At 43.3% G+C, this 23,802-nt stretch overlaps 1 protein-coding gene and 1 pseudogene across 1 annotated transcript in view; one reads left to right on the forward strand and one right to left on the reverse strand.

Annotated features, from left to right (window-relative positions):
* The first annotated feature begins 2,024 nt into the window (after window positions 1-2,024).
* Window positions 2,025-8,694, forward strand: LOC125484087 (annotated as a pseudogene).
* A 9,370-nt stretch (window positions 8,695-18,064) lies between these two features.
* The window catches only part of LOC109921023 (immunoglobulin superfamily member 3-like), a 31,829-nt gene continuing 26,091 nt past the window's right edge, over window positions 18,065-23,802 (reverse strand). Inside the window, exons 6-7 of the mRNA XM_048601398.1 lie at window positions 21,514-21,861; window positions 18,065-18,225 (exon numbers count right to left, since the gene is read on the reverse strand). Of these exons, the coding sequence (XP_048457355.1) occupies window positions 18,065-18,225; window positions 21,514-21,861 (509 nt within the window). The remainder of the gene's footprint in view (window positions 18,226-21,513; window positions 21,862-23,802) is intronic.

Consider the following 23,802-nt stretch of genomic DNA (forward strand, 5'->3'; position numbering starts at 1 on the left):
GTCAGTGTATCATTCCTCAGGTAAAGGACCCCAAACTGCCCATAATATTCCAGCTCTGGTCTAATTAGTGTCTTGTATAGTTGTAGCAAAGTCTCCCTATTTGTATCCTCCATTTCCTTTGAAGTAAAGGCCACCATTCTATCTGGCCTCCCTGCTCCCTGCTGACCTTTTGATGCTAGCTTTCAGTGATTCATATACATTCTTCAACCCTCCCAGTCCCTCTGTGCTGGACTGTCAGCAGTCTTTCTCCACATGGGAGGCAATGACCAAATGGCATAATCACTAGATTATTAATCCAGAGACCCAGGTCATGTTCTGAAAGTCCATGTTCAAATCCCTGCATGGAAAATGTTGGTATTTTAATTCTTCGAAAACCTGGAATTAAGAGTCTAATGGTGACCATGAAACGGTTGTTATGGAGAAGACCAGCTGATTCATTGGTGCCCTTATTAGTTTGCCCTACATGTGACTCCAAACCCACAGCAACAAGACCAACTCTTAACTGCCCCATGAGCAATAAATGCTGGCTTAGCCAGCCATGTTGAGATCCTGAATGGGGAACAAAAATCATATTCTTCCTGCCAGAGTGCTTGATCTTATATTTACCACATTGTATTCCATCTGCCAACTTCTTGCCCACTCACTGACCCTGTCTATAGCCCTATGCAGACTCGTTGTGTCATTTTTCACTTGCTTTCCCATTTATTTTTGTGCCATCCACAAATTTTGTTGCAGTAGATTGACTTTCCTCATCAAGTCATTAATATATATATTAATAATTGCAGCCCCAGCACTGAGCCCTGTGGCAATTTATAAATTACAGGTTGCTACCCTGAAAATACCACCTTTATCCCAACTCTTTGTCATTGTTTAGTTAGTCAATGTTCTGTCCATACAACCTCCAACACCAAGGACTCTCATCTTATTAAGTAGCGCAATGTGTCAGACCTCATCAAAAGCATTTTGCAAATCCAAATACATTGACTGGACACTTTATCTATTCTGCTTCTTACCTCATCAAAGAATTACAACAAATTTGCCAGGCATTATTTATCCTCCATGATGTGATGCTGACTCTGCTGGATCATATTATACATTTCTAAATGTTCTACTGATAGTGCCATCACCAGCGTCATTATTATTATTGTTGTTGCTATGGCCAGTACTGGGGGTGAGCTGCCTTCTTGAACTACTGTATTTGATTTGCAGTAGACCCAAATTGGCCTTAGGAAAGGAATTCCAGCATTTTCACCCAGTTACACTGAATGGGCAATATAATCCCAATTCAGGACGGTGAGTGGCTTGGAACCTGCAGAGGGTGGTGTTCCTATGTGTCTGCTGCACTTGTCCTAGATGAAAGTGCATGTAGGTTTTGATCTTCAATCAGGAGATGTTGGCATGTCAAAATGTTGATGAGATTCTGAAGAGAGTTGAGAAATATGATTTAACACACTGTTTATTTAATTATTTCAGTTTATGTTGATGGATTTTGTTTGACCTGAATCAGTCACAGATGCATCTCAACGATTTAGTGTAACAACGTGTTCTCTCTGTTTAACTGAAAACTCCTACCATCCTGTCAGATCCTTTCAATGTGCTATTTTGCGAATAAATTTATTGCTTTTCCTTTCCTTTAGACATATCACTGGTCCAGTCCTTCTCCAGTTCCAAGCCTGGAACATGTCACCGAGGGTCACACTGGCCAGTTACAGTGCGCCATGAGGAACACCACAGTGACATATATCGATGTTCACTGGTACTGGCTGTCCATAGAGCAAATTATGGAGCAGATTTCAACACATCCATGAACTGGTTCCATGCAATAGAGCCCAGGATTCACTGAGGGATTGCAATCTTCCAGAGAACACGCCAGCAATATCTTCATTCTGACCATAACAAATGAGCAGCCCAGTGACACTGGGGTTTATTACTGCTCAGTGCTGGGAAGAATCAATGGGACCCGAAGCCTGCTCAAGTAAGTAGAGATAACATGGCAATCTCCTCCAGCAATAACTTCTAGCCCAATGATTGAATTGGAGATCTTCTGTGATCAAGTAGATTTAGGAGGTAATAGAGAGTGATTTCGTGGATGGATTCACTCTGGGGAGGAAGCTGAGCTCAGGTTCAGCAATGTTTTTCAATTGTTTTGTGAGGATGTGGGTATCACTGACTGGGCCAGCATTTATTGCCCATCCTTAATTGCAGTTGAGAAGGTGGTGGTAAGCTGCCTTCTTGAACCATTGCAGTGACCCATTGGTTGCCATTCCTGGTGTTAGGTCAGATTTCTACACAATCTATTCAGACCCTGCTAAATGGTTCTTCAACAGCTGTGATCAGAATTAAAGGTGAAGATTTAATTCAATGTTGAAGATTCCCCAACTCCTGACATGGAGCACCTTTTTTGGTAAAATTTAACATCTTTATATAATCCTGACCAATAAAAATGTTTTAATATTTTAGATTGTGTGTTCTCCATTCATAAATGATTTGCCATTGGAATTTCATGAGCCAATTTGTAAAATTTCATTCTGATCCTCAGATGGAGTGACCACCTGATGGACCGCTGTCCATTCCTCATCGCCTGGTATTTGGGACAGACTTGATTTCCTCATTAATACTTTTCTTTCAAGCAATAACACTCAGGGATTGTCTCTGATTCCATTTCTGAGGAGGCTGTTTGTTAAAATTCTCTCAATTCAGAGCCCATTTGTTGTATTTCAGCTAAGGGATCTGTTCTGAATATAACAGCCTCATTCTCTTTAACTTCATCCTTTTACTGCTACGTTTTTGACAATTTGACTCTCATAGCATAAATTCCAACCAAACTCACTGTTTCCTAGACCCATTTTACCGTAGGTCTAACTCTATGAAACTAACACCTCAGCTCAACACAGTCAGGAAACAATTCAAGACGTTTCTCCTTTAACATTTCAGTATGTTTTGCCCTCGCCTCTGCCTCTGCACCTATTTCTTTGACCGGGAATCTAACTCACAACCTCACACCACAGTCTATTTCACTTCCACTGGTTGTGAAACCATCCTCGTTACCTAATATTCTTGAACCTGCCAGGCCATTCCATAAAATGAAATTAAATTCCCTAAATCGCAATCTGTTACACTACTCCCACTACGACATCTCCATTCTCGAAGTCACATATTAATCCAACTCTGTGTGATGAGATTTTTAACTAGGTTCATGATTGAAGCTGAAGGATATAATTTCATCTTTGAAGTTTAATTCTGAGAATCTCAAGGGGTCTGAATTTATGAAGATGTTTTTCAATAATTTTTTAGTGCTTTATTTCAATGGAAAGATTCCAAGGAAGGATGTGCTGGTGTTGGAGGGGTATCCAGAGAATTTTATAAATGGTCTTGTCATATGAGGAGTGGTTAAGGAGTTTGGGTTTGTGCTCAGTGGAGTTTTGAAGGATGAAGCAGGCATCTTATTCAAACGTACAGGAGACTGACAGGCCTGGATAGAGTAGATGTAGGAAAGATGTCTCCATGAGTAGGAGAGATGAGAACATGAGGGCACAACCTCAGGGTGAAGGGATGACCCTTTAGAACTGAGATGAAGAGAAATGTCTTCAGTCAGAGGGTAGTGAATTTGTTGAACACATTATCACCAAGGTCTGTGGAAGTCAAGCTACTGAGTGTACTTTGGCGGCATGATGGCTCATTGGATAGTACTGCTGCTTTGATGGGCCAAATGGCCTGCTTCCACATTGTGGGGATTCCATAATTCTATGTTTTTAAGACAGGGATAGAAAATTTCTTAGTTATAAAGAGGATTTTTTTCTTTATTCATTCACAAGATGAGGATGTTGCTGGCTTGGCAGCATTTATTGTCCATCCCTAAGTGCCCAGAGGGTAGTTAAGAGTCAACCACATTGCTGTGGGTCTGGAGTCACATGTAGGCCAGACCAGATAAGGATGGCAGTTTCCTTCCATTAAAGACATGAGTGAACCCGATGTTTTTTTCTCCGGTAACCAATTCAGGGCCGTCATTAGATTCTTAACTCCAGATATTTATTGAATTCAAATTCCACCATCTGCCTGGGCAGGATTCAAAACCGGCTCCCCGGAACATTATCTGGGTCTCTGGATTAACAGTCCAGCGATAATACCATATGGCCATAAACTCTCTTTTATGGGGAGAAGGCAGGAGGTTAACATATCAACCATGAACAAATGGCAGGGCATGTTTGATGGGCCAAATGGCCTAATTCTGCTCCATTATCTTTGGCCTCATGCTCAAAAAGGTCTTGTTTACTTTGAATAATTAATTCCATTAACTGTTATAGTCTGTCCTTTCTCTTGAACTCTAAATTGGATTTCTTCAGAAAGTTCGGACTAGTCTTAACTTATTCATACCTTTCCTCTTAAAGGTGTAAATGTCCCAGTCCTTCTCCAGTCTCAGAGCCTGGAACATGTCACCAAGGGTCACACTGCCCGTTCATAGTGCACCATGTAGAACGCCGTAGTGACACACACTGATGTTCACTGGTATCAGGAGCAACCAGGGAATAACTCAGAGTGGGTATTAACACATCACGTGAGGAGCATCACACAACGGAGCCCAGGATTCACTGAGTGATTCCAGTCTTCTGGAGACTCCTCCAATAACAGCTTCATTCTGACCATTACAAACATGCAGCTCAATGACAGTGGGGTCTATTACTGTAAAGTGTGGGGAGATATCAGTGGGAATGAAACCCAGCTGACTGTCATGGGTAAGTCCTGTTTACTTTACAGTAATGTAACACAGCAACCCCTTGCACATGAATTAGTTGGAGAGGAGAATGTGTTGAATTCCTCTAATAAAGAGAAAGCAGAGAACTCGATATAAACATAGAAAAGTTACCTTCTCTTGTTTTACTCACGGATAGAATAAACTGCTTCTTCTCTTGGACCAGTTCCTCAATCTCAACCTCTTTCTCTTCTTTCTGACTTTTTACGTCCCCATCTTGTTTGTTCTCAGTGTGGTATTTAACATTCTCCTGTCTCTATCTAGTTTTGTTTCATTCATTCTTGGGATGTGGGCATCACTGGCTAGGCTAGCACTTGATGTCCATCTTGAATGGGCCTTAATAAGAAATGTCCTCATCCAGAGAATGGGGAACCTGGAGACCTCTCTGCCACAGGAAGTAGTTGAGGCCGAAACATTGAATGTTTTCGATAAGGAGTTAGATATAGTTCTGAGGTTTAAAGGGATCAAAGGGTGTGGGGAGAAATCGGGAGCAGGGGACAGAGTTTGATGATCAGCAATGGTTATGTTGAAAGGCAGTGCAGGCACAGTGGGCTGAATGGCCTACTCCTGCTCCTATTTTCTATGTGTTGATAAGGAGGAGAATGGATTTGCAAAACATTTCAGTCTGATCAAATTGTAGCGCAGACTCAATAGACCAAATGGCCTAATTCTGCTCCTATATCTCATGGTCTTGTGGCCTTGAGGTTTTAAATGTGAAATTTCAAACTCTCACCTCTCAAGCCTTTGGGCTGACATTTCCCACAATCCTCTGCAGCTCCTGTTCTGCTCAATGACACTCCCACCTCCACCCTTGATGTCCTTGTCCTGAGCTAAACCCTTCCTCACACCCACCCTGGTTACTCACCTTCTTATGACCTTCAATCATTCCGTTAGTCCAAGAGATGCAGAGGTACATGGGAACAGGAGTAGGCAATTCAGCCTATCTAGCTGGCTCCACCACTCAATTAAATCATAGATGATCTGATTTTAACCTCAACTCTACATTCCTAAAAATTCCTGTTAATCTTTCGCCCCCTGTATAATCAAGAATCTACCTCCCTCAGCCTTAAAAATATTTAATGATTCTGCATCCATTGCCTTTTGACAAAAGGAATTCCAAACTCACACAACCCTCTGAGAAAAAAGTTTCCTCATCTCTGTCTTAAATGTGCACTTCCATATTGTTAAACTCTGCCCCCTAGTCTTGATTCTCCTTCAAGAGTAACCATCCTTTTCACATCCACCCAGTCAAGGTCCCTCAGGATCTTACATATTTCAATGAAGTCTCCTGTGTACCCCTTGGGATCCAGAGTGAACATATCCAGAGTGTTTGCAGCTCAATGAATTTTGGATCCAAGATGAGGAGTTGGAGTCTGAGCTGCAAACATTGTGTCACATCGGGGAAGGAGAAAGTTCCCTGGGAACCTTTCTTCAGAAGGTGCTCACTCTCCTTTGATTAGAGAATTGGAGATTAGTCATGGATCAGGGACAAGAGGCTGTGACAGCAGGCGAGGCTGGTATGGATCCGAGGCCTTTCTAACAGTGGACCCAATGACACACTTTTGTATTGGCTCCTGATCGCAAACATTTCCTGACCCTGGGTTGGTTACCTGGCACAGGAATGGAGGAGAAAGTCTGAGATTCCAACCAAAAGGGACTCACTTTTCCTATTGCTGACTTAATTCTAGGCAAGTGCAGCCAGGGAATATCTGGCCCAGAGGCGGATCAGAGAATCACAGAAATGTTCCAGTGTAGAAGGAGACCATTCAGGCCATACTATCAGCATTGGCTATTCAAATGAGCATCATTACCGACTGCTAATGTCCTGCTTTCTCCCCACAGCCTTGCACACTGTTAGGATATAGAATAGGATGTAGCAACGCGAATCAGAGAGGGTGTGGTAAGGGGCCATCGATTGCAGGCTGTTTGAAACTTTCAACTTTTTCCTTTTGGTTTTCAGTGAGAATGGAACTTTTTAAATAGCTGCTCGATCTCTTCTGATTGGTCAGCTGTGAACATTGTGAAATTCTCATCTTGATAGTTTATTCTGTGACAGGATCCTGCACAAAATGAATCAAAGCAGAAAAATGGAAAGCATTCAGCTGATGGATATGTTTCAAATCATTCCCTTTCAAATCACAAACAGCAATATCCACACAGGAAACTTCAGTTCATCCTCTGTAAATCATCATTTAATCAGGAGGATATTTTATAAAATTTTACAATTCAAGTTACACTATTTTTACTCTTTGAAATGAACGGATCCATTGGCTGATCCAGTCCTCATTCAGTATCCAGTGATCAGCAAGGTACCAGAGGGTGAAACTGTTGAGTTTCAGTGTGCCATGTACAATGCCAGTGTGATTGACACTGATGTACACTGGCACTACCAGCGACCTGGCAGCAACACGGAGTGGGTGATAAGCCATTTTATGAATAGCACCCTCAGCAAGGCCCAGGGTTTCCACGATCGTGTTCATGTTTCCAGGAATGTCAGCAGGAACAGTTACATTCTGAGTCTTGTGAATGTGACTCTCAATGATAGTGCTGTGTACCGCTGCAGTGTGTGGAGCTACATCTATGGAGCAGGGAGCCAGCTCATTGTAACTGGTAAGGCAATGGGAGGGAATGCTGGTCTGAACAGGGAAGGGAGAGCACAGCTGCTGTGCTTCATCAGTAGAAGGGCAGAAGGGCAAGGCCAAGTATTCCCAAGGCATGATGGGGAGTGGCTTGGAGGCGAACTTCCAGGGGATGGTGTTCTCATTGTAACTGCTGCCCTTGTCCTTCTAGATGTAGGAATTTGTGGGTTTGGAAGGTGCTGACTGGTGAATTTCTGCAGTGTAGCTTGTGGCTCAGTGGTTAGAGCTGGTGTCTCTTTATTCCAACGACCTGGCACCAATTCCAGCCACGGGTGACTGTCTGTGTGGAGTTTGCACTTTCTCCACATGTCTGTGTTGGTTTTACTCTGGGTACTCTGGCTTCCTCCCACAGTCCAAAGATGTGCAGGTGAGGTGGATTGGCCATGCTAAAATGCCCATAGTGTCCAGGGATGTGTAGGTTAGGCAGATTAGCCATGGGTGTTGCAGAGATTGGAGAGGGTAGGGGTGTGAGTTTGGACAGGATCCTCTTCAGAAACTTGGAGTGGACTTGTTGGGGTGAATGGCCTGTTTCCACACTATAGGGTGCTATGGCATCTTGTAGACAATACACAATGCTGCAGGTGAGTGGAAGAAGGAGTGAGTGTTTGTGGCTGTCTTGCCATTTAAGTGGGTTACTTTCTCCTGGGTGGTGATAAGTTTCTTGAGGGCTGTTGGAGCTGCACTCATCCATTTTAAGTTGTGAGTATTCCATCACTCTCCTCACTTGTGCCTTTGAGATGGTGGACAGGGTTTGGGAAGTTACTATCCGGAGGAACACAAAAATAATGTTGAGCATCTTGACAATTGCTCAGACTGAAGCAAATGTGTGTGTAACATTCTGATATTTTACAGAAGATTCTTCCCATGATATTCCCCAGATCCCATTTCAATCATTGGCACCATTCTGGGTTTCACTGTTGTGATTTGCATTATCTTGCTCACACTTCTGCTTCAGAAACAAAAGCTGTGCTCATCAATAAAGGACTTCACACAAGGGTAAACCCCATTCCATCTTGGGTTTGATTCTGTCATTGCATGGTTATTGTTTTTGACATTGGACAATTGTTTTTTGGGGGTGCTGATATTCCCACTACAGCTTATAGATCCATTGTAAATGATGGATCAGTGACTGTTGAGACCATCCCACATGTCCAAATGCCAAATCACTGCCAGTTTGCTCCATCTCTGTTCTCTAGTGCCAGGCCACAGGCACTTGCTGGTGGTGGTCAGAAAGCTTTGAATGAGTCAAGCAGTAGCCATCACCTGGGCAGGATCCCCTGTAGGTACCAGATCATTACCCATTGAGCCCAGTGTCAGGGTCTGCCTTAGTGCTGGTGGCTCATTGTCAGCACAGAGCTTCCTGCTGGGAAGACCAAGAGAGGGCCAGACCACTCGGCCCAACAGCCTCTGCTGGTCTTTCGCTTCAACAGTAGCAGGAAGCCCAAATCACATTTCCCTGCCCTGTTTCCCCATCCATTCAATCCCCTTTATCCTCCCACCCCTCTCCAATCAAATCCTAAATGTTGACATTGATTCTACACCTGCCATTAATCTGGAGTGATCTTCCCCACTCTCTGGGTGAAGACATTTCCTGAGAGTCAGGACTCGATCTTTTCTGTTGTAGTTTGTATCTATAATCCAGCATTCTTCACCCTCTCATCAGTCTGTTTCCAAGGGTTTTAAATACTTTGATCATAGGTCTACAGTCTGACTCCTTTCAATGATATAAAGACGTTCCAAAGTCTTTTTTTGTTTTTGTATGTGCTTATCCCAGGCAGCATCCAATTGAGTTGGTGCAGTTCTCTCCCTCAGTATTTTCTCCGTTTGAACCAGCCAAAAGTACAGCAAGTTTCTTGATGAAATCTCTGCCTTCTACATTCAGAGACAGGAACAAAAATTGGCCAGGTTTCCCAGCATGCTTTTTCTGATGAAGGGTCTAGGCCCGAAACGTCAGCCTTTCTGCTCCTATGATGCTGCTTGGCCTGCTGTGTTCATCCAGCTCTGCACCTTGTTTTCCCAGCATGCCGTCAGGTTTTGTTCAAATTCTTTCCTTTGTTGTTCACACAAATTCTGCTCTTTTTAGCAAATGATACAAATTTAGCATTGTTTTAGCTGGTCTTGAAAGTCCATGGTGAAAAGTGCAAAATCCATCAGCACTCAGAGTGTGAAGCTTACAGCATGGTTCTGTGGTAAATGTGCAATAAATCCGATGTGTGACATTTGTTTAGGAGCCCTGTTGAACAGCAGAATGCTGTGTATGGCACAGTAAATGGTTAGCAAACTAATTCAATCATTATCACGACATTTGGCAGGAATTACTCTCTGTTCCAATTACCTTTTATACGGTTAGATTCCTGATGTTATTAATAAGCTAAAAGTTAGAGCAGGATATTTGTCTGATGAACAGAACAGAACATGAAGGGTGGTGAACCCACAACTGACAGAATGAAGGTGATAGGATCCCCTGGGATTTTAGCTACGGCTTGTAATTGCCCGTCAGGACAGCAATGCTGTAAAGAATGGCCCAGAAAATGAATGGACTTTCAGACACAGAAACAGCCTCCTGGAGTCCTCCAGCCGATAGAGTCAGACCTTTGTAAATGTGTGATATTGTCCCTTTCAGAACCATTCCTCAGATCAACAAAAATGACAGTGCATCAAATGGGTTTTCAAGATGATTAGTGATTTTGTTTGAGTGAGTAGGGAATAAGTATTATCTGTCACATTTGAGACAACAATCAGAGATCAAGGATTTATGTTCATTGCCGAAAATGTTCTGATCCCAGCTAATGACACTGCTTGACAAATCCAATCCCAGAATGATGTGGTCTTCCTAGAGGAATGTTCTCAACAACACACTCGCTGCCTGCTCGTGACATTTTACTATTTGTCTCACAGACTCTTTGACAGCAACTGGTGACTAACATCTACGGGAGCTTACGGAATCCAACCTTCAACAGAACAGGACACAGGCAAGTGAGTTTCACTGTTCTTTGCTGTATATGTTCTTGGAACACGAAACTGGCCAGGGGAGAGCTGGTATCATTATCAAGTTATGATTTCAAATCAATTTCTCCTGCACAGCCAATTTTTTGTCTTAAGTTCCTTGTTATACCTCGCTGTGGTAACATGCTGAAAATGGAGCCCAGCTGTTTGTGTCGCTATCACAAAATTTAAAGCTTTTATAAACCACACACAAGATTCCATTTCCCTGTCTTTTAGACGCAGGTTGGCAGAAAACACAGGCCAGTGTCTCTCCGTAACATGAATTGCTGTTTAATACAAAAAAATACTTGAATCTAGTGACAGGGAAACAATGATGAGCTATTGACACACAATTCAGCCGGTTAAAACACATGCCCTATTATGAACTCCCTCTTTCCCACATACAGACTGACAAAGACAGATAAAAACATGGGCGTTATGGACAGAGGAAAAGACTGGGATGACAGTTCAGAGTTCCCTGTACATAGGGTTTTCTGAAATGATTCTTGTTCTGCTCAGACCCTGCTTCTCAATTTTCCTTCTCCAGATGCTTTTGCTTGATTCCGGAAGGCACTGGGTGTCTGATTAACACTTATAGCAGCTCTCTGATTGATTCACACTTATAACAGCTCTCTGACTAATTATTTAAAAGTTGCAGCTTACAGTGACTGCTGAAGGAGAAATTAGCTGACTTTCTTGAGGTTCAAAGTGCTGTTTTACTGTAGAGAACAGAGACAAGGCTCCTGACCTGGTGGAGAACTGTTGGCATCACTGTATCTTATTCATACTACCAAAGTTGTTCAGCTTCCTGTGAACCACTCATATCAATATTGGGAGGCAGAAGGCATTTGTTATCAATAACTGGCCCTGGGTTCACAGACCAATCAGCTACATGTTGCCAGTTAGAATGATTCTCCAGAAGATTCTGACTCAACATACAGGGTAAATATCTCGCATTGCAATTAATATCTGGGTTTTACAAAATTCATCCTATTCCCAAAGAGTCCTCTTTCTGAGTTTCCATTGGTCCCATCATCTGACTGACATCTCTATCCACCAATCACCATCAGTGGAAATGAGCTCAGTGACTAGAATCCTGATTAAGTACAATGCTGGATTCTGAACACAAATTACTGGGATCTTCCTCCTCAGGTCTCATATTACTGTCTCCACTCTCTGATATTATTGCTTTCCAATCACAGGTTCAGACCACCATCCCGTGAACCCCCACCTGGAACCCAAAGTTCAAGTGTCATCCTCTACCACTTGGCCCTACTGGCTGCCTGCTATCCCTTCCTCCCTCATGCCCAATCCTCTGGTCTCCTCAGTCACCCAAACATCAGGAGCCAGCTGTGGTCAGCACTGTATTCCACAATCACAAGAAAGAAGTAATATTTTCCATTTATATCACTCCTCTCACAATCTCAGCATGGCCTGGTAGCGTTTACACTGACTGAAGTGCTTTTGAAGTGTGGTCACTGTTATCAGGAAGAGAGGAACCAATTTAAACACAGCAAGGACATTGGGAGGACAATGCTGCTGTAGAATAGAAGGGTATAAGAAATAGGAGCAAGTGTAAAGCCGACAGCTCGTCCAAGATCTTCCATCATTCGATACAATCCTAGCGGATAATCTGCCCCACTTCCATTTCCCAGCTGCTCCTCATATCCTGCAATTTCTAGGAGAGACCAGAGGTCTATTCATTTCAACCTGAAATGCTTTCAACTGAAACATGGTCAACTCTTTTACAGAGAGAATTTCAGAGATTAACAATCCTTTGAGGAAAGAAATTCCTTCCAAAAAGATCATCTGTTCACTTGATCATAAAGACAGGACTTCATTTTGACATCTCATTGAAAAGCCTATCCTGCTGACACTGCTGCACTGCCTCTGCACTGCACTGAGGGACCAGACTGGATGGTATGATCAAATCTCGGGACTCGGTTTTCTATCCAAAATCTCCAGTCTCAAAAATAAATGTTTTTCCACTGATCTGACATTAATGAATGTTCTCATGTTAACATGGATCTGGTTCCAGGGAGAGAAATCCATTTTGCCCAAAAGCAGCAAATATTATTAGACGTGAAATAATTCTAAATAAGACATCATTGTGTCCATGTTAGTAGATCACAGTTTTTGACATTTCTCTTTTTCCTGTTGCACTGCAGCAATGGGATCACTCCACTTACAGTGAGCTTAAAGGTATGTTTCTAGTTTTACCTCCAACAGGGTATTTAGCCTGATGCAGCAACATTTATGCTATCTCCTGTGACAAGAGAATATTAACAAGTCTAAAAGCTGCTATTATGTATAACTACTTCAGAAATGGAGGAGGCTCCCATTATAGAAAAGTACGACCTTCCTCAGGCATGTCAAAATCTGGGCTAACGTTATCAATTGTGTTACACAGAGCTGGATTATTTCCAGTGAAGTCTCATGCTTCATGTGATCTGATACAAGATGGAGTCTAAGATCTTTGTACTCTCAGGTCACAGGCTGTGATGCAGTGAAGATGTCATCAGCATGTTGAATCATAGAATTTTTCAGTATAAAACAGGGTCTTCAGCCCATTGGGTCTGTTTCCTTGTATAACAACTCCCCAAGACCCTACCATATGCTCCCTCTTTTGTTACATCTGGTTTCAATCCACCCTGTCCCTGCCTCTCACAATCTCACACAACTCACTCAGATCACACCAACCTTCTCTGTTCCGAGCTTATCCAAGCTTTCTTCATCGCTTAACTGTTCTATCCCAGGCAACAACTTGGTGACACTCCTCTGATCCCCTTCCAGTGCAATTACATCCTTCCTATGGTGTGGTGACAAGAACTGCACACTGTACTCCAGCTTTGGCCTGACCGAAGTCCTGTACAGCTCCAACATAACCTCGCTCTTTGGATAATCAATGGCTTGTCTGATAAAGGTGTGTCCCATATGCCTTCGTAATGACTCTATTAACCTGTCCTGCCCCTTTCAGGGATCTGTGGACAAGTTCCCCCAAATCCCTCAGTTCCTATTATCTTCCTAGTGTCCTGCCATTCATTGAAAGCTCCTCGACCCACTGACTGTGAGACTGAACACAGCAACCAATGAATTCAAATTAAAAGTTGATAGTGGCCATTGAATGCCTTTTATCCACATTGCTTGTGTTTTGTCAAATAGATAATGAGTGAGTCAAACATATTTTCCCTTTCACAAGACCATGGTGACTCTGCCTGTCTGCACTGAGATTTTGAAGTCTCTTGTTATATCGCTCTTGGAAATGGATTTGAGCATTTTCCCCCTCACAGGCATCAAGCTAACTCTTTTTATTCTTTTTACTAGCTTGAACGTTCAGGGGTTGGTGTTCCTATGTAACTGCTGCCCCTGTCCTTATAGATGGAAGCGGTCATGGGTTTGTCAGGTACTATCTGATGACCTTTGGTGAATTTCTGCAGGCCACCTTGGGGAAGGAACACACTGCTGTTGCTGAATGCCATTGGTGGATGGGTCTTTGTGGATGTGGTGCCAATCAAACAGGCTGCTTTGTCCTGGATGCTGTCAAGCTTCTTGAGTGTTGTTGGTATGTTTAAAGAAATGTTGTGTTGTAGATCACATGGCCCACACTGGAATGGGTGATAGCTCCTCACAACTTCTGCAATTGGACAGTGTGATAGTCTGTGTGCACTGTCCTGTGTCTGTAACTGTGTAATGGCCAGCCCCTTATTTGTATTTTTCATTGAAAATAACAATTGTATTTCTTTAAATTATCAATGTTCAGATTGGACATGGATCTCTCTCTCTCTTTGCTGCATCGAGAATATTTTGGATTGACTTTATTTTAAACTGTCTCCAAATGCTGTGAGTAATTTATTTAACTGCAAAGAAGCAGGTTTGATTAGACCAGCATCAACGTTCTCAAAGACACATTAAAAATCCCATGTGAAAGGGAAGGTCGCTCAGTCACCCTGAACCAGCCCTCCTTCGATTGAACATGGAGCAAAAGACTTTCTTGGTCATGCTTTGGGGAAACATCAAATTAGCATCTTTGCCGCTTTTTATCTGAGCGCACCTGAAACTTTCTGTGTGCACGTTAACCCTTTAAAATATCCAATTATTTCACATGTGCCTCTTTTCTAAGGGGTGGGTTTTATAACAATTGACAACCGTATCGATTTTAAAGTTGGGTGGGACACTGTAAATAAAGTGACTGTTCTGCTCATTGCCTTCTCTCCTAGCCCCTAATGGAGGATGGGTTGTCAAGTACCTGCTTTGGGAGTCCCCAATACCCACTGACACATGCCCTACTGAAGACTATTTACCTCTTGTCTCTCCTACCCCCAGCCTCTCTCCCTTCCCCCCTCCCCTGGCCAGCTTGGGAATCCAATCCCAGCTTGTCTAAAATGCTCGGGTTTATGGTCAAGCTCGTGCCCCATGCTCTCCCTCTTTTGGGGCTGATATGTCTAATGAAGTGAAGAGAACTGAGTATGAGGCAGGAAACTGTCTCAGACAGAAAGAAAGAACATGTTTACCATCAAACAATACAGCATAGAAGGAGGCCGTTTGGCCCATTGTGATGATGCTATTTCCTTGATGGAGATATCCAATAAGCCTCATAATTCAATTTCAGAAATCCACCCATTGGTGAAATAAAAAACGAGAGTGAACCTTTACTCAGTGTTACATTTATTTACAGAGTGAGACAATACAAGCACAACCCAATAAGTTTCAATACTCTTTGTTTTTGTGAAACTGAAATTGAGGGCCTACACCAATAAACCTTCTCTAAAGCCTCCAAATCCTTTTGTAAGTGTGGCAACCAGAACTGGACACAATATTTCAAATATGGCCGAACTAAAGTTCTATCCAGCTGCAGCTCAATCCAACAGGCAACTCTCCCCCATTCCCATCTCTGTTTGTCCTGGAGAAGGAAACACCAACACAAACCTGTTTCAATGATTTCAAACCCATTATGACACACCCACAGACATTTCAGAATGTGTTTCATTTTTAAGGTGCACTGGACATTAATACCAAACAAAATCACAGTTTCAACCTCTGCACAATGTTGCTCACAGTGTCCATAACAATAATACTGACAGTTCCAGTTTTCATTCCCCTGAAAGATCTTTCATCATCCTGAATTCTCTTTAATTTCCTTGTTTTTATCCACTGATACATCCTGACAGGTGCATGGTTGGGGAGGACAGAAGCAGACTCACCGGTGATAGGATTCAGGTTGAATGTTTTGCCAGATCTCACTGTGTGGATTCATAGTCTGACTCAGAGTTTTCCAAATGAATGTTGCTGCATGGACCAATATGATGGACAGTCATGAGGGATTTAGCGCACATTCCAGAAGTTACATTGACCTGCACCCATCCCTGTGAGAATTGAGCTCAGAGACCTTGATGTTGTATTGACTGACGTTCTTGGTCAAAGACACGTTTACAGTGCATAAAGAATATAAAGGATTGTCAGGCAGTTCTCTGGTTAGAGGGAGCTGTATCCTCAGGAGCAGGCATGCAGTTGATGATTTACAGATCTGCATCGACTGTTTACCATCAGCTCAGTGTCAGAGAATTGTTCTTGAATGTGGTTACGGGACTAAGTGTTACAGAGCAGTTGTGGAGAGGGTACTACAGCCAAAATTATGGCATCAAATCCTTCCTCTTATGGTGAGCTGTCAAACAGCTGGTGTAGTCACAGCCTCCAATTCACTTCATCATTCTGAATCAGCTGGCTGCAAATTAACTTCCCTCCTCTGGCCATGTTTGTGCCATTCTGGAGGGAAGTGGCTGCTGGGGCCAGGTTCGATATGAGTGCAGGTGCAGAAAGCAGAGAGCTTCGTGTTCCAGCTCCAGTCCCTGAGCCAGCAGTGTCAAGACCCACTTCAGGCCTGTGCTACACAAGAGCACATCCCATTAATTTATATTCCCAGAGGCCTGGAGTGTTCCGAGCCATTGGTAACAGGATCAGAAGCAGGAAGGTTGGTAAAACAAGGCCAGGGATAGGGAAACCACTGGCCCTTGAACTCCCCAACCCTCCTCCTGGTCCAACATTCCTGAGGCTCACAGTGAAGCCAGTGAGCTGCTTCACCAATGTGTGTACTGACACAATCTTTCTCCGTCATTGACTGGATCCCAATCAGATCGCAAGTTTTGATCCCAAGGGATCTTGAGGCCTCACCAATCAGGCTCAGGGTGTACGTCCCGGTTCCTGGATGTATTGAAAGTTCTGGAAAAGCAACGTTGAAGAGGGAGCTGGTTGGGGAAGGGAGGGGGAGGGGACAGGGCGAGTGGAATACATTGTGAGCGTCTGAAATGGGATTGTCCCCCACCCACTTAGACCAATGGGACGGTCAACCATTAAAGCCACAGTGAGACAGGGCTTGTGAGGAAAACATTGAGGGCGATGGTGGTGGGGGGAATGACCACTACAAGGAGAGCACGAAATAATGGGAGGGTGAGGGGCAGAGAAAGACAAAAGAAGTTTGGGGAAAGGATGGGAGAGGGAGGACTATGAAAGGAGGGAAGGAGTACATGGAGGGAAGGGAAGTGAAGGAGGGGGAGCATGGAAGGAATGGAAAGACCAAAGGTGAGATAGCAGGGATGAGGCGTAGGGAAGAAGGAATATTTACTGGCTACCCCCTTCTTCCCTCACCCATCAAAACGCTAGAAGTAATGGAAAGGGAACAGACCCCCTGTTTTCACAGAAACTGTCTGAGAGAGGACCGAGATTCTGATATGAAGCTAACAAGAACAGGCTGATCTAGGACAGAGCCAGCATATCCTCAGGGACATCTGTAGAATGATTCCAGTCAGATGTGAGTTTAATTCCCATTTCCTGAGGCCACATTGACACTGACAGTCACACTTGGCCGTCCTTTTTTACAGCCCCATCCTGTCCTTTGGCTGCCAAAGGTTTCAGGAGAAGAGGGAGTCAAGGGGTCAGAGGTCAGACAGGAAAATAGAGGGAGAATGCAACTAGATAAGCCACCATCTTATTGAACAGGATAGCAGATTCAAGGAGCTGAATAGTCTACTCCTGCTCCTATATTCCTGTGTCGCAAAAATGAGGGCAACAATTCGGAAATGACTGGCAAAATAAAACCAACCCAAACTGCATGACCAGGCAAGATTAAGGCATCAATGAAAACAGAAACTGAGCCAATCACGTTGAGAAGCAGGAATGGGTCTAAACCAGAGACCCAGGCAAGGTTCTGGGGAGTTCAAATTTTAATGAACAGCCTGTGAATCATTATTTTTCCCAACAATGTCAAGTGTATCCAATTTAAGGCACAACTTGCCTCAACTTGGTCAAGCTCAGCTCTGCCTGGGACTGTCCATTGGCCCATTGCTGGCTGTTAAATGGGAAATTCCAATAACCAGACCCAGAAGGGCTGAGATTCTAAATCAGAATGGGCTGGGACCTGGAGGGAACTCACAATTCAAGCTGTTTCCACAATGTCCCTGCTGTTGTTCTGCACAATACTGGAGACAGCAGCAGAGATAGCTCCAAATAATCTCAGTGACAGACTGCACTGCCTCTTGCACCTTACACCCCCATGCTGAGCTGCTGCACTGTCTGATGGCCCAGTAATCTCAGGGTCTGAGAGAGTCTGGCTTAAAAAGAAGGGAATGATTGCTTTCTCTTTGATCATTTTCTGTCTGAGCCTGTTGTGGAACAGAGACTTTCTATTTGCTACAAGTTATGATTTGTAAGTGTTCTGGTGATACTGAAGTTCCTCCTGGATGTGGCTCCTGTTTCTTAAAGTCCTTGTGTTAAAAATGCCGCAAAAACCAACAGCTGTGTGCCATTTCCTTACCACAACAGGAGGAACTGCTGCTTGCTCACTGCTCTGTGTCCGATCTGAAAGAAAATACAATGAGACCTCTTCAGAATGGAGCAAAGTCATGATCGAGCTCTTTAAACTGGGAAGGAAAGTGAGGGAAATTGCCAGTGTCATTTCGGGTAGTTTTAGGGGAAGGCAGCTGATGGGAATCCTGGGTACTGCTCTCCGTTCGAATGTTCATCATGTCAATAGAAACACTCAGCACAGAGAGAGGACCATCAGCCAATCACACCCATATTAGATCTTTGAAAGTGTCATTATCCTTAACCACACAATCCTGGTCTTTATCAATAACCCTTTATGTCCTGCATCCTCAAATATCTGTCCAAACCCCTCTTCAAATTCCTTATGGAATCAGCTTCAAACACCTTTTCAGATCGAGTGTTACAGATCCCAGCAACAATCTCCAGTGAAAAATTTCTCCTTATCACCACTCTAAGTTTTTTTTTTCCTGATGAATGGTGTGTAAAATATATCAGTTTTGAAATGTGGAATGATTCAAAAAGAGCCACATATGAACAAGGCTTAGTGCTGTGGGGATGCTTTTAAATGGTCAGAAGGTCATTCTGGAACAGTGATTCAATGCAGTTGCTCCAAGAAGATATGTGACTGCCATCAGGGTGTTGGGTGAACATCTGGCGTTTTATGGAAATAAGTTAGATATACTTCTGAGTTTGTGACAAGCAATGTAAATGCATTAAGCTTTTAATTTTGTTTTGAGTTCATTTCAAAAAAGCCCCGATATTAAATTGAAAAGAAAAGAGTTGAATTCAGAATGAAGTTTGAATTTCTCTCCCAGCTGAAGTGTTCAGTGGAGAAGAAACCAATCACCAGAGCAGCAATGTTTTTCCAGTTTGGGAATTTTTTCAAACAAGGAGAATTTGGGACAGAAACCTTCAGAAAACTTTTTTTAAAAGCAGTTGAACCACTGGAACAGTGATAGCTTCATGCAATTGGATTCAGACAAAAAAATACAAAATTAATTTGATTGTTCAAAACAGAGAAATGGGCAGGAGTTGGTTTTTTTGGAAAATAAAGAGTTGAAATTGGAGTATAACTTCTCTAGACTCGAGTCTCTGTCATGGACAGTGATGGGAACGTTGGTGAAATAATGTTCTGATTCAAGTGTTCAAGTTCTTCTCAATGAAATAAACAGATACACAATGTGATTTGTTTTTTTTTCCCTCTCTCTTTGGTGGAATAACCTTAATTTCAATTGTTATAAAACAAAGTCCTGTGTGAATATGTCTCAGTGACTGACAATGATGATATATTGAGTTAGTCAGGCAAATGAATTGGCTTAACCATTAGCTTATTAATTACATCAGGAATCTAACCATGTAAAACTCATTTTTGGAACAAAGAATAATTCTTGCCTAACATTGTGACAAAGATTAAATTAGTTTGATATACATTTACTGTTTAATACATAGCATTCTGCTCTTCAACAGGGCTCCTAAATAAATGCCACACATTAGATTTATTGAACATTTACCACAAAATAACACCGTGATCATCACACTCTCGGGGCTGATGGATTTTACGCAATGCACCACAGACGTTTCACATCAGCTTAAAAGACAAAATGGATGATCTGGAAACTTGGATCATTTACTAAAAAGAGCAGAATTTGTGTGAACAACAAAGGAAAAAATTTCACCACAACTAGATGGCATTGTGGGAAACTTGACCAAGTTGTTGCCGTTCCTGACTGTGGAATGGAGAGATTTCGTCAAGAAACTTGCTGCACTTTCAGCTGGTTGAGACCAAGAGTATACTGAGAGAGAGAACTGCAACAACACAAGCAAATGGCCGGTATAAGTACATACAAATACAAAGAAAGGCTTCAGAATCTCTCTATATCATTGGAAGGACACAGGCTTAAAATGCATTAAAGGGACAATGAACAAGTTGGAAACAGTCTATCGAGGGGATGAAGAATGAGGGATCATGGATACAAAATACAACAGAAAAGATCGAGTCCAGACACTCTGCAAATCCGTTCACCCAGAGGGCGGGGAGGTTCTGGGGGGTCACACCAGATTAATGGAAGATGTACAATCAATGTTAACATTCAAGATTTGATTGGAAAATGGTGTGAGGATAAATGGGATTGAATGGATGGAGGAACAGGACAGGGAAATGTGATTTGGGCTTTCTGCTGATGTGGAAGTGAAAGACCAGCACAGGTTGTTGGACTGAGTGGTCTGGCACTCCCTTGGCCTTCCCAGCAGGAGGTACTGTCTTGCCAGTGAGCCGCCAGCACTAATGCAGACTCTGACACTGGGCTTCGTGGGTAATGATCCGGTACCTACTGGAGATCCTGCAGGTGATGCCTAATGCTTGACCCATTCAAAGCTTTCTGACTGTCATCAACAGGTGCCTGTGGCTTGGCACTGGAGGACATACGATACCAGAGATGAAGCAAACTGGCAGCGACTGGGCATCTGGATGTGTGTGATGGTCTCGACAGTCACTGATCCACCATTTACAATGGATCTGTACAGTGCAGTGGGAATATCAGCACTCACTAAAAACAATCGCCTCAGTGTCAAAAACAATAACTGTGCAGTGACAGAATCAAACACAAGATGAAATGGGATTTACCCTTGTGTGGAGTCCTTTACTGATGAGCACGGCTTTTGTTTCCGAAGGAGAAATGTGAGCAGGACAATGCAGATCATAACAGCGAAGCCCAGGACAGTGCCAATGATTAAATTAGGATCTGAAGTCTGGGGACTACCATGAGAAGAGTCTTCTGCAAAATATCAGAATCACACACACAGTCGCTTTAGTCTGACCAATGTCTAAGACTGTCAACAACACAATTCTGAGTTCCTCAGGATATTAACTCCCCTCCTGATCCCCAAAGCCTGTCCACTATCTACAAGGCACAAGTCAGGAAAGTAATGGAGTGCTGGGTGAGTGCAGTTCCAACTACACTCAAGAAACCTAACACCATCCAGGAGAAAGTAACCCACTTGACTGGTACCACAGCACAAACATTCACTCCCTCCGCCACCAACGCTCAGAAACAGCAGTATGTATTACATACAAGATGCACTGCTGAAACTCACCAAAGAAATTCAGACAGGATGTTCCAAACCCACAACCTCCTCCATCTAGAAGGACAAGGGCAGCAGATACATGGGAACACCATCCCCTGCAAGTTCCCCTCCAAACCACTCACCATCCTGTCTTGGGAATACCTGGCCTTGATGACCATTCTGCCCTTCCACCGATGAAGCACAGAAGCCGTGTTCTCCCTTCCCTGTTCAGACCAGCATTCCCTCCCATTGCCTTACCAGTTACAATGAGCTGGCTCCCTGCTCCATAGATGTAGCTCCACACACTGCAGCAGTAAACAGCACTATCATTGAGATTCACATTCACAAGGCTCAGAATGTAACTGTTCCTGCTGACATTCCTGGAAACATGAACACGATCGTGGAAACCCTGGGCCTTGCTGAGGGTGCCATTCACAAACTGGCTTATCATCCACTCCATGTTGCTGCCAGGTCGCTGGTAGTGCCAGTGTACATCAGTGTCAATCACACTGGCATTGTACATGGCACATTGGAACTTAACAGTTTCACCCTCTGGTACCTGGCTGACCACTGGATACTGAATAAGGACTGGATCAGCCAATGGATCTGTTCATATCGAAGAGAAGAAATGTAAATTGAGCTGTAACATTTTTTAAAATCTCCTCCAGTTTAAATGATGATTTGTAGCTTATGACCCATACCAGCCCCGCCTGCAATCACAGTTTCTTGTCCCTGAACCATGACTAATCTCCAATTCCCTAATCCAAGGGGTGTGAGCACCCTTTGGAGAAAGGTTTCCAGGGAACTTTCCCCTTCCCTGATGTGACACAATGTCTGCAGCTCAGACTTCAGCTCCTCAACTCAAATCCGACGTCCTCAAGCCTGAAATATTTACTCCAGATATAAAAACCGAAAGAACTGCGGGTGCTATAAATCAGGAACCAAAACAATATTGCTGGAAAAGCTCAGGCATATAAACTGACATTTTCCCAGCCACCATTAGTTCTGAGGAAGGGTCACTAGGCCCGAAACGTTAACTCTGTTTTTTCCTTCACAGATGCTGCCAGACCTGCTGAACTTTTCCAGCAAATTTGTTTTTGCTTAGTGCAGATATGTTCCCTGGATGCCATTCTGTTAAACTCTCAAATCTCTGTTATTAATGATAAATACAGGCTGATGGAGTAATATTGAGAAAACATTACAGTGTGCAGCTTTGGCATAGAACCCTTCATTACAAGAATACAGCGTTAGATAATTACAGAATCACACCTTATACCACCCAGGCTTCTCATGGGCAACAGCTTCTCCCTAACAAGGCACCATCCATTTGCCTGTTTGTTGTATTTAGTTACACGAGTTATAACATAATAATACACAACAATTCCATGCTAACTGAGAGCTGGAACATGTCACCTGAATTCCCATTGTTCCCATCAATTTTTGTCAAAATCATTGGATTCACTAAATCCTTCAGGGAAGGAAATCTGCCATCCTTATCTGGTCTGGCCTACATGTGACTCTAGATCCAGTGCAATGTGGTTTGTTCTTATTTCCCACTGAAATGACCAAGTAAGAGACACAGTTTGAAGGCAGTTAGCGATGAGGACCAAATTCTGGCCTTGCTAAAGATGCCCACATCCCATCCAAAATAAAGAAAAATTTCTCTGACAGGCACTCTTGACCAGTCAATTAACTTGAGCAAAATAAAAACTGAAAGAACTGTGGATGCTGTAAATAAGGAACAAAAACAAAGTTGCTGGAAAAGCTCAGCAGGTCTGGCAGAATTGGTGAAGGAGAATAGTTGTTAATGGGGATTATTAGTGACTAACAACAGGTGGTGTGTAATGGCAGGCTATGTTCTGCTCGCAAAAAAAACTCCTATGATGCTGCTTGGCCTGCTGTGTTCATCCAGCCCTGCACCTTGTTGTCTCGGATTCTCCAGCATCTGCAGTTCCTACTATCCCTGAACTACCTGTTGCCTGCCACTTCAATGCACCACCCTGCTCCCTGGCCAACATCTCTGTCTCTGGCTTGCTGCAGTGTTCCAGTGAAGCCCAACGCAAGCTGGAGGAACAACACCTCATTTTCCGCTTGGGGACCCTACAGCCCTCCGGACTCAATATTGAATTCAATAATGTTAGGGCCTAAACTCTCCAATGTCCAAGCCCCCCACCCCACACACAGCCTGCCATTACACACCCCCTGTTGTTAGTCACTAACAGTCCCCATTAACAACTATTCACCCTCCCAGCCTGATCGTTATCAAATCCTTTGTCTGTTCAACTGTCTTTCTCTCTCTTTGGGCTCTATCCTATCGTTTACTCCCTACCCCACCCACCTCCCTATTTTCTGCATATAAACTGACGTTTTCCGATCCACCATCAGTTCTGAGGAAGGGTCACCGGACCCGAAATTTTAACTCTGTTTTCTCCTTCATCAATTAACTTGAGCAGACTGACGATACCATGGCTTGGAGAGGTTTAGTGTGTCTTTTTTTTTGAAGAGAGATTTTAAGACAAAGGTACTGAGCTGTTTGTTTGAATGCAA

This window comes from Rhincodon typus, chromosome 9 (genome assembly GCF_021869965.1).
Source record: "Rhincodon typus isolate 14 chromosome 9, sRhiTyp1.1, whole genome shotgun sequence".
In the NCBI taxonomy this organism is placed as follows: domain Eukaryota; kingdom Metazoa; phylum Chordata; class Chondrichthyes; order Orectolobiformes; family Rhincodontidae; genus Rhincodon; species Rhincodon typus.